Below are 15087 nucleotides of genomic sequence, written 5' to 3' on the forward strand. Positions count from 1 at the left end.
TATGAAGTTTATGATTCTTTTTAACACAAGCAAAAATGTAGACCCTATGTGGGTGCACGAAATAATGTGGACACACGTCCAGATCTGTTTAGATGTCTTAACTCTAGCAAACCCTTATATATATACCATATCTTATGCGGATGCTTTCTAAGCAGTGAGTTGTTAGGGTAAGTTTTTTTACAGCATGCAAGAAAAAATGGAAATGCTTAATTAAGTGTGTGCACGTTTTATAGCTGGTGTCCGGACGCCTTCCACCTCTCCTCCGCACACGACCCGTCCGCCCTCCCACACACCGCTCCCTCGCCCCACTACTCATCCATCCTCTCTCTCTTCGGCGACATGGCCAGCGACCAGCGAGCACCTTCCCGCCGCCCTCCTCCCCGTGCCTGCACCCGCGCTCGCGCCGCACCACCTCTCACACGCGCGGCTATGGCAGATGTGGCAAGGGCGGCGACAAATCCGCCAGATCCAACATCAAGTAGGCCTCACCTTCTTCTTCTTCTTCTCCTCCTCCTCCTCCTCCTCTCTTTGTAGGGTTTTGATGAGCTCTCCTCTGTCTTCTCAAACCCCGACGGGCTATAGAATGGCTAGCTAGGGAAGGCAGGTAAGCAAGGCGGCGAGAATGGTTGATGGGTGATTTGCGGAAGCTGGCGACGGTAGGGGCGATCGAGCCAGATCGGGGCCGGGGAGGCTCACCGAAGCTGGAGAAGACAGCGGCGAGCGAGCTCGCTAGATCTGGAGAAGATGGCGGTGGTGGGGAAGAGAGAAAGAAGGCAGCCGCCGCGGGTGCTAGGATTCGCCGGAGCTCCGACGATCCCTAGCACACGTGGTGGGGCAGTGGTCGGAGGCGAGGGCGAGGGCATGAGAGTCAGAGCATGTTGTTTTGCCCTTTTTTTTGGCAACCAGCTCTAGCTCGCTAGGGCTCCGCTGAACCATAGCGCCGGCAGCTGGGCGGTGGTCGGCGGCGGAGGTGAGAGCGTCAAAATCAAGGGTCGCTTTTTTGCAATCAAAATAATTTCTTATCTAAATTGGAGCACGAATTTCATGCACGCCCACACTCTAGTAAAGTTTCAAGAATCAGGATCCCAAAACTCAAGGGGGGAAAAGTTGAGATTGGGAGTGGATTTAGTGCTGGAGACGCTGATCTCCCCTAAACTGCTTTCCCCCTTCTCCCCGCTCCGCCCCCAGCAGCAACCACTCTTTTTCTGCTTCTGCTCCGCTCCCCTTTTCTCATCTTGCTAGGGTTTCTGTTTCTCCTCTTGCTAGGGTTTCTACCCCTCCAAATCCGTCCTCGCTCCACGGCCATGGCGAAGACGAAGCAGGGAAAGAAGGACGTGGATTCGTACACCATCCGCGGCACCAACAAGCTCGTCCATGGTAATTTCCCGCACCCCCGATCCGGTTGTATCTGTCTTCCCCGTGAGAGGTATCTGATGCTGCTGTAATGTCTGTGCCGGGAATTCGAAGTGGGTGACTGCGTGCTGATGCGGGCGTCGGACTCGGACAACCAACCGTATGTGGCGCGGGTGGAGAAGATGGAGGCCGATGGGCGCGGCAGCGTGCGGGTGCGTGTGCGCTGGTACTACCGCCCTGAGGAGTCCAAGGGCGGCCGCCGGCAGTTCCACGGCGCCAAGGAGCTATTCCTCTCCGACCATTTCGACCTGCAGAGCGCACACACCATTGAGGGGAAGTGCGTTGTCCACTCTTTCAAGAACTACACCAAGCTTGACAATGTCGGGCCTGAGGACTTCTTCTGCCGATTTGAGTACAAGGCGGCCACTGGTTCCTTCACCCCTGACCGCGTGGCAGTGTACGGAGCTCTTCAATCCTTTCATTGTTGATTGACTGTTCCTTTTCTTTGCATGCATTTTGAGCCTGCTTCTGATAATTTGGGTGTGTGTATATTTTCTCTCAAGGTATTGCAAATGTGAGATGCCATACAACCCTGATGACCTCATGGTGCAGTGCGACGCTTGCAAGGACTGGTACATTTGTCTCCATGATTTGCAATTTACATTTCACTGATATTTGCCTCTGTTCCATGTCTATTCTGTGCTTATACAAAGCAATGTTTTTTGTTGTAAAAAAAGCAATGTTTTAAATCTCTGGATACTGAGTTTAGCGGCATCATCACCCGCAGTGGCGAAGCTAGAGCAAATTAGAGGGGGGGTGCACTTAGCTTGTGGGTGCATAGACGACCTAATCACTGTTTTTACTTTTTTTTTGGGGGGGGGGTTGTGCATTTTGCACCCCCTAGTTAATTTGTAGCTACACCCCTGATCACCCGGCCGCAATAGCTGCTAATTGCTACTATTATCGTCGCTACAACAGTGCTGAACACACCACCCAGACCACCTCTTCAGTCCTTCTTGTCCACAAGTTCTCATTGACGCTCACACCTTTTATCTGTTTCCTTGCCCAACTCTGTTTTGCCTGCTCTCTGCCACTCTCACTTTCCATCTCTCTGCTGCATTGTCGCTGGGGAGGACTTCGCGCCCTCCGTCCAAGACGCTTGCGGCTGTGCTTGGGGAGAGCATAGTGGGTGAGATGGCCATGACGCAGCAGGGACCACTGCTCCCCTCCTAGATCATGGAGGAGCTCGAGCACACATCACAGGGGCTTGGGGACACAGGTGGTGGGCCAGCAAGTGCTGAGCGGAGGGCGAGAGGCACACCGCCAGTGGTTGGAACACCTCACTGAGCAGAGCTTGGTGCTTCTGTGTTCAGAGGGGGGAGCCGGCATCCAGTGGAGCTGTTGCTGCTGCTGTTATGCGCCGAAGCGGAGAACTAGAATTGGACGATGCTGGACAAGGAGGTTCTCTTGTAGCTGCGGCAGACAATATATAAGGTCTTGGCCCACTGCTGGAAGCTCTCTGACGGATGTCCAGTGAGGAGTGATGAGTTTCAACAATGTAAGCGGTGCTAAATACATTGATTAGCGGATTTCGCCCGCTAAATCCGGCTATGAGCACCTTTGATCACATAGCGCTCAGAGTCAACTATCCTAGCTGTGATCTCTGGCTGTAGTGGCTGCTAGAGCTGGAGATTTAGGCAGTGTTTAGTTCCAAGGATGGGATGGTCCTAGGTGGGATATTCCACCTTGTATTGTGTTTGGTTCGGAGTCATCCAGAGACAGGACGATTGCACTAGGGAATATTCCCTTTAGATTTGGGCTCAACTTGTCCCCAAAAATAGTGGATGGGCGCTCTGAACATGCATGTGAGGAGCACAACAAGGAGAGTGCGTCCTAGGCGCCGGTGAGGTCCATCAGAGGAGAGGAGGAAGGAGTGCCGACAGAGAGGAGAAAGGAGCATGCATGGCCGAGCTCGCCTGTGCCTGCCTGTGGAGGAGGTGACGAAGAAGAGTGTGGCCTGCGCTGGTGAGCTCTGGCTCTGCCCTTAGCTGCAGTGAGGTCTGGCTCCGCCCTGACCCTAGCGAGCACGGCCAGCCCGATGAGCTCCGGCTCTGCCCTCAACGTGTGTGGCCGAGCTCCACCGATCCCTGGCATGTGCGAGCGAGCTTTGCCCCTAGCTGGGTAAGGGTATACCCTCGGTTCCTCTTCCTAATTCCTCTTCTCGTCCTGCTATGGTTTGATTTGCCGCATTCGCCATCGTCCACACTGCACTATACCATTGGCCACCTACCTAAGCTCCAGTTTCCCAAATTCGATGGCAAGAACCCGCTTATCTGACAATCGCGTTGTGAGAAATACTATGTATGGGGTTGACGACTCTGTTTGTGTTTGGGAAAAATGAACTTTCATGGCCCAGCTGCTTGTTGGTTGCAATAGTTAGATGCAAATTCAAACAGCCAATCGGTAGATGTTAGGAAAAATGTCTCTCGCCCTATATGTTCCCAAATAGGACAGTTTAGGAATTCCTTTTGCTTTTGCCTTGAAGGATAACCATTTCATCTAAAATTCATAATCTTATACATGACACTGTATACAATTGGGTGCTGGAGGATTCAGGATTGTGTACAAGTATATTTAGATTTATATAGCTGTATTAAGAGAATTGTTATAACTTGTAGATTTTTCATGGTTCATTCATGACATTTATGTGCTTGTCATATCACCTAACCTTTTTAAAATAAAGTTGAAAATCTGTCTGGATTTCCTTCCAAAGAACATTTGAGGTGTCAGGACTAAGGAACTTGCAAATAAACCTAAAGATATCAATTTTCTGAATCTAAAACATTTACTTTTCTCTGTACTTTTTATGCAGCCATTACTTTTCTATTAACATATGTTACTGTGTTCCTACCTATTTCATGTCCTATGATACACAGGTTCCATCCATCTTGCATGTCTATGACCATTGAACAGGCCAAAAAGCTAGATCACTTTGTTTGCTCAGACTGTTTGAAAGAAAATGGTTCAAAGAGACTTTCAAATGCATATGCCACTTCACCAAATTCTGAGCCCAAGGTAAGTTAATTGTTTGTTCTTTATATACTTTTAGGTATTTTTCTTTTTTCCAAATAGTTAATCTTAATCTTTTGAGTCTCTAGGTTATTTGGTTCAATTTTTTGGAGTTCTTTGAGATGTCGGCATTGTTTCCCAACAATTTCATGTTCATCATCCTGTTGTAATGACTTAGCAAACATTCGAGAAGGCATTTCTCATTTCTCTATTTGCTTTGATGAAATCACCCGAAACATAATCTTTGGTTTGTACCATGCATGCAGCTTTTAGAAAGATGTTTTAAATATCTAGGCCGCTTATTATCTAGGCCGCTTATGCCTCATGAAAGTCGATGTATTCAGACATTATTCAACCTTACTCCATAATTTCTACCGGAACGTGGATGCATGCTTATTTCTAGGTCTTCATGGATTGATTTTTTATGCAATGTTTTAGAAGATGCTTTAGATATCTAGGTTTTTGTTGCTTGTACATCATGAATATTCCTTACTCCCTAATTTCTACCAAAATTTTGTTGTATGCTTATTTCTAAGCTTTCATGGGTTGGAGCTTTTAGGGATTTTTTTTGGAAGAAGATGCTTTAGGCCTTGTTTAGTTGGCAAAAATTTGGCTTTTTGGCTACTGTAGCACTTTCGTTTTTATTTGACAAATATTGTCCAATCATAGAGTAACTAGACTCAAAAGATTCGTCTCACAAATTACAGGTAAACTGTACAATTAGTTTTTATTTTTGTCTATATTTAAAGCTCCATACATGCGACTAAAGATTCGATGTGACGGAGAATCTTGAAAATTTTTGCGAACTAAACAAGGCCTTAGATTATTAGATATCCAGGCTGATGTTGCTTGCTCCTCATGAATATTGATGTATTCAGACACTAATCAACACTTCACCCCATTATTTCCACCAAAACCTTCGCTTATTTCTGAGCCTTCAGGACTGGTGCGCCATGCTATTTTTAGAAGATTATATTATATATCAAGGCTGCTGTTGCTTGTGCAGTTGTGCGTTGTGCCTCATGAATATAAACATCATTCAACTTAGCTCCATAATCTGGACGTAAACTTTCGAATCCTTGGCGTGGCGTAGGTGTGGTTGATTATGAGACTGATACTAGAGCAAGTCTGTTTAGTTTTCCTTCAAGCTGCAGTGCGAACAAAGGGAAAAAAAAGGCAGTGAATCTAAATTTGCTCTGTCTGCCACCAACCAGCCTATGTAACTAGATTTCCACAACAATATAAGGCCTTGTTTAGTTGGTGGTTAAAAATTTTTTGAACGTCACATTGAATGCTTGGTAGGATGTCGAAAGGAGTATTTGGATACTAATAAAAAAACTAATTACATAACTCGCTTGGAAACTGCGAGACAAATTCATTATGCCTAATTAATTCATCATTAGCACATGCAGGTTACTGTAGCACTTAAGGCTAATCATGGACTAACTAGGTTTAAAAGATTTGTCTCGTGATTTTCAACCAAACTGTGTAATTAGTTTATTTTTTTAATTATATTTAATACTTTATGCGACATTCGATGTGATGGGTGAAAACTTTTTGGATGGGGAACTAAACAAGGCCTAAATGTATTTTATTTGCTACTATTTTAGTATGCACTGCCGTACGGGGCATATTGTTAATTGAATCTCACAAAAAAAGTACTTGGCTTTCTATCACCATTTTGCTGATATATCTCTGTTCTACCTGTGGCTGCTTGCCAATTGCAGGCTGAATCAAAAAGGCAGAGGAGGTGACAACTCCGATTGGCAACAACATCCATGGGTAAGGGGGAGATGTGCTGCTTATGTGGTATATCAGCCCTTTTGCTGTGGTCAGAGCAGTGTACAGTTCACTAGAACCAGTTGTTTGCTGTTTTAGGGGAACGGTTTTGTTCGATGTAGCCAGTGTGGCATCATCGCATGCAGTTGTTGGTAGAGGGGCAAAGAACAATCCTTGTGTTGACTTGGTCAGCTTAGCCGTTGTTAATGTACTGTGTTAACTGTTAACAGCTCCCTTTGGGATTGATAATGCAAGTCTTGCAGTTGTTGATAAATTGTTGCTGTGTCTGTCCGCATCATTGATTGTTGTTGTTCAGTGACCGGCATGCGGCTGCGGCTGCTGTCGTCAATGTCGTCATAGTTCGCAAAATCACAATTCTGTCGTACAAATTTCACGTTCCTCTTTACCGTCCTGACTAACGGTCTTTTTTAATTCTACGATTTACTGCATATCTTTTTTGATCCTATTTAGATTTTAGAGGAGTATACGATCCGATTTTTTAACAGCATTGCGACAGCATCACAGCACACAGCAGCAGATTTGGACCAGCCGAGCCGACCGACCAGGTGGCCCGTGGAGCCGCGGAAGAGGGAAGACCACGTCGCGGGTCACTTCCCTTCCCAGTTCCCAGCCGTTTGTCTCGCACCAAATCCACGACGCGAGTCGAGTGGCAGCGCGCGAGCCCATTCCCGTTCCTCTCGCTCCCCACCGCAGGCCCTTCCCGAGCCCGACGCCCCACACCCGATGCCTCCCCCTGTCGTTCGCCTGCTCGCCGCAGCTCCGCCCCGCGCTCGCGGTGGCCGTGCCGGGCCAGGGCCGCGCCGGGGCGATGGCGGGCGCGGGCGCACGTGCCTGCGCCTGCGAGTCAGAGCAGCGGCTGGGGAGGCCGCGCCGCCGCCTTCCAGAACCCAGGTGAGCCGCGCGCTGCTGCAGTCAGTCCCCCGTACACCGCGCCCTACGGTATTACTGTTTGTGCGCGACATTGTCCACTGTGCATGACTGCATCCTATAGTGCTAAGTTCTTACCGAACTGAGAGGACTGAACAGTACAGTACAGCTAAGAACAATACAGCCGGTGTGCCATAGTATTGCATATATAAGGTGATAAGAACAAAAATGCCCCTCAAATTAGTGGAAACAATGGCCAGGTCGAAGTTAAACACATAAATTCTGTGACATGCTAATTACGGAGTATTGGTGGACGCAAATTCAGCATTAACATAATGGGATTTTTTTCCCTATTTGATCCAGCATCCTGTATTTCACTATTTCCAGGTCACTGTGACCACAGTAGACTCCATGGAGTTGTCTGACAACTGGTTACGTTTTAGTTTTTGTTTGGTTCCTCTTTTGATTTTATCTTATGATGAATTAACATCACTAAGTCATGTAGATGATAATGGACAAGATCTCTGCTGGCGAAGAAGTCGGGGGTGCTGGAGGGGCTTACTCATATAACGCATTGAAAAGACTGGATCAAATATGGTCCAGTATTTGTGAAGCACGAGCTGGTATGCGTCAGATGGTCAAACATGACATATATAGCAGTTTATCTGGATTTTCTACTTCTGATCTTGTTGCTACTAATATCGGAAGAAAAACCTGTTTCGACCACACCAAAGTTTCATACTTGGATAGATATATTTTGAAATGAGTTTTGCTGGCCTCCCTGTTTTTTACAGATACAATGCCACAGAAAAGTCTAATTTAGCTCATCATGTGGAAAGCTGTCCTGAACTCTAACCCATGAAAATTAGGTTGCTCGATAGGAAGCTTTTACAGGGTTTACCGAAAACCACTTCTTTGTAGAAATTTTGTCCACACAAGCATGAGACCAATCTACCATACATATTGTCTCTTTTTGGTGAATCACTAGAGGATGGACACGATTGGTAGTGTTCTAATTCAGCACTTAGCTTCTGAAATTCTGAGACTGTATATGACTTGTACCAGAGAACTTGCAACTTTATTTGATGGATAAGTTTAAATAGTTTTAGCTGAAAGCTTGAATATCCCTTTAATTATATTGTAATTGAAATGCGCGCTTGCAGATTCCAAAGTCCCTGAAGTTGTTACTCGGGTTGAAAGGTTGTTGGCTGATTCTGATCTTGGTTCTGGTTCAGAGATATTTGATGTAATCGTATGTGGTGGCACATTAGGTATATTTGTAGCTACTGCTCTCAGTTCTAAAGGCCTTCGGGTTGGAATTATCGAAAGAAACATAATCAAAGGGGTAATTCAACCCTATATGGCTATTCCTGAGTTATCTGAAGAACATTTTACTGAACCATGAAACATATACCTATATCTGTTAAACAGAGGGAACAGGAGTGGAATATTTCAAGAAAGGAGCTTATGGAAATTGTCGAGATTGGCATCCTTTCACAAGCAGACCTTGAACAAATAATTTCAAGTGATTTCAATCCTGTAAGGTGTTTCAGATCAGAAATTGACGTCAATTATGGATCATCTTATTATTGTTAAATCATGTCTTGCTATCTAACCAGTTCACATTCATTTAATTTTTAATCTGCAGAACAGATGTGGATTTGAAGATAAAGGTGAAATTTGGGTGGAGAACATTCTTAATCTTGGTATTTCGTAAGTTATCTTCCAATGCCGCATATAGATCAGCTTTCGTTAGTTGGTATGGTGACAGTAGCAAGATCTGGAAAAAGTGCATGCCACCTGCACTATTTTCATGTTTATGAAACATGAAAGATGATAGGACATACATATGGTGGAATAAACATATACTTTGTACATATGGAATACTCCCTCCGTTTGAAATTATAGTTCACTTTAGCTTTCTCCTAAATCAAGCTCTCTACCTTTGACCAATCGTTAGAAGAATATATTTGTATCTTCAAATTCAAATAAATGCAATATCAAGACAAATTTCATGGAGAACTTAATGAAATTAATTTGAAATTAACTTGAGACAAAGCTAAAGTGAATTACAATTTTGAACGAAGGGTGTAGACGTGTAGTACATAAAAAGATAAAGGTATGTAGTGTCTAAATGGATAACAATTACAAAAAGAGTAATCAGTATCTCATAATTGTTATATAGAGGTTTTCATGCAGGGTCAATTCCTTGTCTTTGTTTTATATTTTCAGTCAATAGATATCTAAAACATCTTTATGGAGGAACTAGGAATATAATTTAATACTATTCCGTGATTAAAAGTCATCTTAGCAAAAGAGAGCTTGGTATATGGTATGCTAATTAGTGATGCCTACAGTATAGTGTCCTATGTATATCTTGCAGCAAGAAAAACCTCTTAACATAAATAAAACAATAATTTTAGCTTATGTATGAGTTTATGTTTCATTTACCTTTCCAGGCCTGCTAAACTTGTTGAGATCATGAAAGAGCGCTTTGTTTCTTCAGGAGGAGCAATATTTGAGGGGAAAAGTCTATCAAGTATTTATGTCTATGATGATCGCGCCGTAAGCAAAATTATATTTTGTTCCCCAGGCCATAGTAAAACTGTTTCAGTGGACTAATGGAGATTGCTTCTGTTAGTCTTTTGCCATAAGAATCTACAGATAAATAGATTATCTTGCATTATCTTCATATCTGATTTTGGAATATAATGCTATGGCTTAACTGATATAATAAGCACCTATGTTGTTAAAGAAATCATTCGGGTTATTTTTTTTTTCAAAATCTGTTAATTTGGAGTTTAGACCAGTTGTTTGTGTCAGATTGGCATTAGATATTGCATATTTCCAAACAAGGAGAACATTCCAATGTTGTTTTTGCAGGTACTGAAACTGAATGATGGTGATTCCTTGTCTTGTCGACTTGTTGTTGATGCTATGGGCAATTTTTCTCCAATAGTGCGGCAGGTATTCAAAGCCACATCATAACTTAGCCATATTCTCCCTTGTATGGAGACGGTTTGAAACTCTTCTTTCCTGTCTTAGCTGAAGAGCAGAGCTCCTGCCATTTGCGTTCCCCCAAAAAAAACTTAGCCATATTATAGAAGGCAATCTTCAGATACCTGATGATGTAAATGCTAGCAGTTGATAACTTACTCCAGCAGTGACTTGTCTTTATAACAACTTGTTGAATTTAGAAATCTGTTGGTAGTGGCAACTGATAACCACTCCTCTCAAAACTCCTTTAGTTTTAATGTAAATGCTAGCAGTTGATAACTTACTCCAGCAGTGACTCGTCTTTATAACAACTTGTTGAATTTAGAAATCTGTTGGTAGTGGCAACTCATAACCACTCCTCTCAAAACTCTTTTAGTTTTATTGTATGGTTCCCTGTCACCATATTTGTCCATGTGAGATTCACGGCATAAAATCTTCCACTTATTATAGTAATGGTAGTTTCCTAATTGTATATTGCAGTTATACAAATTAGCATGTGCTGGCGACTATAAGGTTTTGTTGTCACCCTAATTCATTCTTGTGCCATGCTCCTTCTTCTTTTTTTTTCCCTGAATAGTTGCCGAGCTTGAACAATATGATGAGTTCAGTAGTATACCAGGAGTGGCTAAGCATATTTGAGCTGCTATCCTTTGCAAACCAAGTTCCATGCTTACAGTACAGAAGTAGCTTTGTAGCAAATTTTTTACTGAGTACAGCTATGTACATCCAAGATAAAAATTGGAACCAAAACTTTGTTTTTGTTAACTAAAATAGAAGCTTCGATGCACAAGCACATATCAAAAATATCATTTCCTAAGTCTTTCAAAGCTTCCATAGGAAAATCTGAAATAGTTATTGGATTCATTGCATCTAAATTTTGGGGTCATTGAACAGTGTGCCTGAATCTGATTTGCTTCTATTAGTAGCATATCCATCTTATTGTTGCAGCCATTTCCTGATTCCATCTACAAGTTAGTTACAACTCTTCTATCCTTGTGCAAGATCCGGTCTGGTAGAAAACCAGATGGAATGTGCCTTGTTGTTGGTGCTTGTGCTCATGGATTTGAAAAAAATACAACAAGTGATATCATTTTCAGTAGCTCATCAGTAAAAAGAGCTGGGAATTCAGGAGTACAGCTCTTTTGGGAGGTAATTGTTTCCATTTCACTCAGAATTTATAACACAAATCTGTAGAGATGAACAAGATATCTGAACTTGAGGATGTTCTTCATATTATTATGTTTTGCCTTTATATACAGCATACATCATGATCTTTAAAGAGTAGAAGTGCTTCTAGCACAGCTGATATCTATTCTGTGTTATTCTCAGTCACCACCTGTTTTGCAGCTTTAACTATCCTGAACTAGTTAAAAAGCTCGTCTCATGAACTCCTAAAATTAATTTACATGGGATTCAATATCCTTTTGATGTTAATATTATTTTTCTTCTTTGATCTGTGCATTTCTTGTAGGCCTTTCCTGCTGGTTCTGGTCCCAATGACCGCACCACATACATGTTCACTTATGTTGATCCAAAATTTGGAGGCCCGAAGCTAGAAGAACTTTTGGAAGTGTTTTGGGATCTTATGCCTGCTTACCAGGTGAACGGTGTTCTACAGTATATTTAAACACTTTAAATTTAACATGTTTTTTATCAAATCAGTAACATTTTCTACAATTTGTTTAATACTCAAATAGGCATGAGTCGATCAAGGAAGATGATTTTTCTAACAGCATGCTGCTGGTATAATTACAAGTAATGGAATAAATCATGCCATGGTGTAAATTCAATTTGCACCATATATCCATGACTTTTTTTTTGAATCATGGAAGGAGCTTTGCCTCTCAATTAAGATAGGAATAAGAGTTTATGTACAGAACGGCCGAAGGCCTGAGGGCCCCAAAGGGCGCACACCGAACACACTTTCTCCGCTAGGGGAGCACCAGTTTTAGTGGGGACTAATTGAAATTGTTATTAAACACCCTCCCATGTAGATCGATGTCTTCTTTGGCTCTGGAGGCCACCTGCCTTGCATCCATGGAGCTGTTCTGGAAGATCCTCCTATTCCTTTCGTTCTAAATATTCCAATACTTGTAGATTACCAACATGCAACATATGAGGCCAGGGGCTTGTATTCTACTTATGTTGATCATTCTGCCTTCCTTTTCTCTCAGGTGTCAAATATGAGGTTGTTAAGAATTTTTTTTGTTTCTTATTCTGATAGTTCTCCACAACAATGGGCCCTGTTGGTTTTGATTTTACAACAAAAATCTGATGTGTCCATGGAAGTTTCCTTATCTATTTTATAGGCTAGTGTCAGTTTGTGATTGCTTAGTTGCATATGCTCTAACGATAGAATATGTAAGCTAAAATGCTGGAAACCATTGAATTAATTAATTAATTAAAATCTAAAATGTGGCTTACCAGTTTATCAGCAATTTGGCACGAATTTGATCTACATTATGGTCGTCTTAATTTACATACTAATGTAATCATTTTTATTTATTTATTGTGTTCTTTGTAGGATGTGGTTCTTGAAAATTTGGATATAAGAAGAGTTATATTTGGAATTTTCCCAACTTATCGGGATAGGTATGGCCTACACCCTTCCCCTTTTCTCACGCCAATCCATGGTAAATTGTTTTCGTATCATGGTTGCTCAAAATGTGAAAAATATTATACTAAGAAAACAGCCATTTTGAGTTACAATAGAATATTTGAATGCAGACACCCTTATTTATACCTCAAAAAAAAATGCAGAGACCCTTTACAGATGCTCATTTGATACCTGAGAGCAGTGTATTTTGTGTATACATTATACTAGTATATAAACATGCGAGGGATAAGACCCAAAATTTAGCTTTTTTGCTGACTATTATCTGAAGGCATCTGCAGAGTTCTGTAGTTTGCGTGTCTTTCAGTTCTGATTATGCCGTGATTGGTATTTATTTTCTTAGTTGAGTGTGCTAAATCTGACACAAAAGATTCCACCATTTCAGCCCCTTGCCAGCTGCATTTGACCGTATCTTACAGGCATGTGATTTCTCTTAACAGAAGCCTTATTGCTCCTGAACCTGCAACTATTCTTAATTCTTAATCACTGATGCCCTTGCACTCCAGGTTGGTGATGCTAGTGGAATACAGTCACCTGTCTCGTTTGGAGGTTTTGGAAGCTTGACGAGACATCTTGGTCGTTTGTCTAATGGTTTGTCTGTTGAATTGTCTTAATATATGACTGTTTGATTATCAAAAAGGAATTCGTTTGATCTGATGTTAATGAAAGAGTTTAGAAATCTGCACAAGAGTAAAAATCACATAGTACTATACTTATGCAGGAAATTGTCACAAACCTGCACCTTTTGGAATCCATTTCATGAAACTACACAAATTTGGCCCGTATGTTAGGATGCTAGTAATTCGGATGCAGTATCACTTTTTTTTATGATGAATTTTGGATGCCTTTACTTTTGCTGGTTTCTTATCATTTGGTTTCCCATACTTATTCATTGTGTTCTTTTGGAGTTAAGGTATATGTGAAGCAGTTGCAGGAGATTTCCTGGATGCTCATAGTTTGCAGCTGCTCAACCCTTACATGGTTAGCGTACGCTATAGCCCTTTCAATATAATTTGGAGTGGAACCTTATTCAGTGTTGATATTGCAGCCAAACTTAAGTGCATCATGGTTGTTCCAACGAGCGATGTCAGTAAGGCCACATGTCAATGTTTCACCAACCTTTATCAATGAGCTTCTCTTTGCTAATTTTCAGTCAATGCAGGTAACTTGAGGTACTTAAAAGTACACCATTGCATCAATAGTTTTATTTATCTTATGAATTTTGCTTTCCTTCAATGCCAGAAACTAGGGGATTCAGTACTTCAGCCATTTCTCCAGGTTGCTACTTGGACATTGTACTAAAACCGAGGAATTTTACATTGTTATAGCCATAACGAAATATTTATCTTCCATACTTATGAAACTGTGCATTTGTAGGATGTAATACAGTTTGGACCTCTTGTAAAAACTTTGGGGCTAGTAATGCTCACTCGACCACAAATTTTGCCTTCCATATTTAAGCAGGTAAACTCTTGAAAAGCTAGCCTGTTTGCTTGGTACTGTTCGCTGATTTGTTGTGAGAGAAAAACACTGCTGAATGGCTGGCAGATTCGGCCAGCCATTCAGCAGTGTTTTCTCTCATAACAAATCAGCAAACAGTGTTTTCTCATTTCATGCAGCCATGTTGGCTTTGTAAAGTGTAAACCCCCTCAAGACGCTGAAGTCTGTTGGTAATTTACTCTGTTTTCTTCTAGGTTGGACTGGGAGTCATCCTTGACTGGTCAGGCCATTTTATGATGCTTGGTTACTACACATTCCTTTCTACCTTTATTGATCCGGTCCTGAGGTACAACTGTTGTCAGCTATCTCTAATATCAAAATTCCCACTTGTGCCATCTAAGAGTCTGACGTGCTGACTATTTTCATAATATTGTGAAGGTCTTGGGTGGAATCCTTGTCCCCAAGAGACAAATATCAGTGGAAACGGTACCTGGAAGCTTGGAGATATGGAGCTGGTTTAGATTACCGCCAAGGGGAATAAACTGTTTCATTCAGAAGACATGAGGTTTCCTCAAAAACCAAATTATGTATAGATACATGAATGTAGTATTCTGTCAGGAGAAAGATACATAGAGCACAGATAGGATATCTGATCGATTTAGTTTTCCTTTTTCAAGCACAAGATTGAACATCGAGTTTAGAATATGTATTCTCTAGTTTCACTTGTAATTTGTCCACTTCACTGAACTGCTGGACAGCTGGAGTGAATATGTATAGTATAGTCTACATAATTTCAAATAATGTTGAATGGAGCTGAGATGCTCAATGTTTGTTGATCGATGCATCATTAAGTGAAATGAAAGTAAATATCTGGTCTCATTCAGGTTGCAAGTGTAACAACAAATAAACAGTCATTTATGAACAGCTGCACATGTTGATAAAGGGAA

The 15087-nt window shown here is 41.9% G+C and overlaps 2 protein-coding genes across 3 annotated transcripts; both read left to right on the plus strand.

The window, feature by feature from the left end:
- On the plus strand, positions 252-6475 carry LOC8075625 (chromatin remodeling protein EBS). Of its 2 annotated transcripts, XM_021464781.1 has the most exons (7): positions 401-478; positions 583-970; positions 1267-1377; positions 1468-1810; positions 1917-1985; positions 4290-4428; positions 6150-6475. In XM_021464781.1, exons 3-7 carry the CDS (start codon positions 1305-1307, stop codon positions 6174-6176), a joined length of 651 nt encoding a protein of 216 aa, XP_021320456.1. In that variant the 5' UTR covers positions 401-478; positions 583-970; positions 1267-1304; the 3' UTR covers positions 6177-6475. The 2 variants fall into 2 exon arrangements, with proteins under 2 accessions (XP_002444355.2, XP_021320456.1); XM_002444310.2 differs by lacking the exon at positions 583-970 and having other exon boundaries at positions 252-478.
- Positions 6842-14976, plus strand: LOC8075372. The gene is made up of 18 exons (XM_021464780.1): positions 6842-7113; positions 7595-7712; positions 8253-8434; positions 8521-8628; positions 8738-8802; positions 9549-9654; positions 9973-10056; positions 11089-11235; positions 11558-11686; positions 12611-12678; positions 13086-13119; positions 13207-13291; positions 13614-13681; positions 13749-13862; positions 13943-13978; positions 14078-14164; positions 14395-14486; positions 14579-14976. The coding sequence occupies exons 1-18, from the start codon at positions 6946-6948 to the stop codon at positions 14679-14681; spliced, it is 1794 nt and encodes a 597-aa protein (XP_021320455.1). The 5' UTR covers positions 6842-6945; the 3' UTR covers positions 14682-14976.

Source organism: Sorghum bicolor, chromosome 7, assembly GCF_000003195.3.
Source record: "Sorghum bicolor cultivar BTx623 chromosome 7, Sorghum_bicolor_NCBIv3, whole genome shotgun sequence".
Taxonomy (NCBI): Eukaryota; Viridiplantae; Streptophyta; class Magnoliopsida; order Poales; family Poaceae; genus Sorghum; species Sorghum bicolor.

Bases quoted from the DNA above. Each gene is read 5' to 3' on its own strand.
- LOC8075625 (XM_002444310.2), top strand. From the start codon at position 340: ATGGCCAGCGACCAGCGAGCACCTTCCCGCCGCCCTCCTCCCCGTGCC. The intron at 1,378-1,467 runs GTAATTTCCCGC...GGGAATTCGAAG, and splicing joins CACCAACAAGCTCGTCCATG to TGGGTGACTGCGTGCTGATG. The intron at 1,986-4,289 runs GTACATTTGTCT...TATGATACACAG, and splicing joins TGCGACGCTTGCAAGGACTG to GTTCCATCCATCTTGCATGT.
- LOC8075372 (XM_021464780.1), top strand. From the start codon at position 6,946: ATGCCTCCCCCTGTCGTTCGCCTGCTCGCCGCAGCTCCGCCCCGCGCT. The intron at 12,679-13,085 runs GTATGGCCTACA...CCACCATTTCAG, and splicing joins TTCCCAACTTATCGGGATAG to CCCCTTGCCAGCTGCATTTG. The intron at 13,682-13,748 runs GTTAGCGTACGC...TTGATATTGCAG, and splicing joins AGCTGCTCAACCCTTACATG to CCAAACTTAAGTGCATCATG.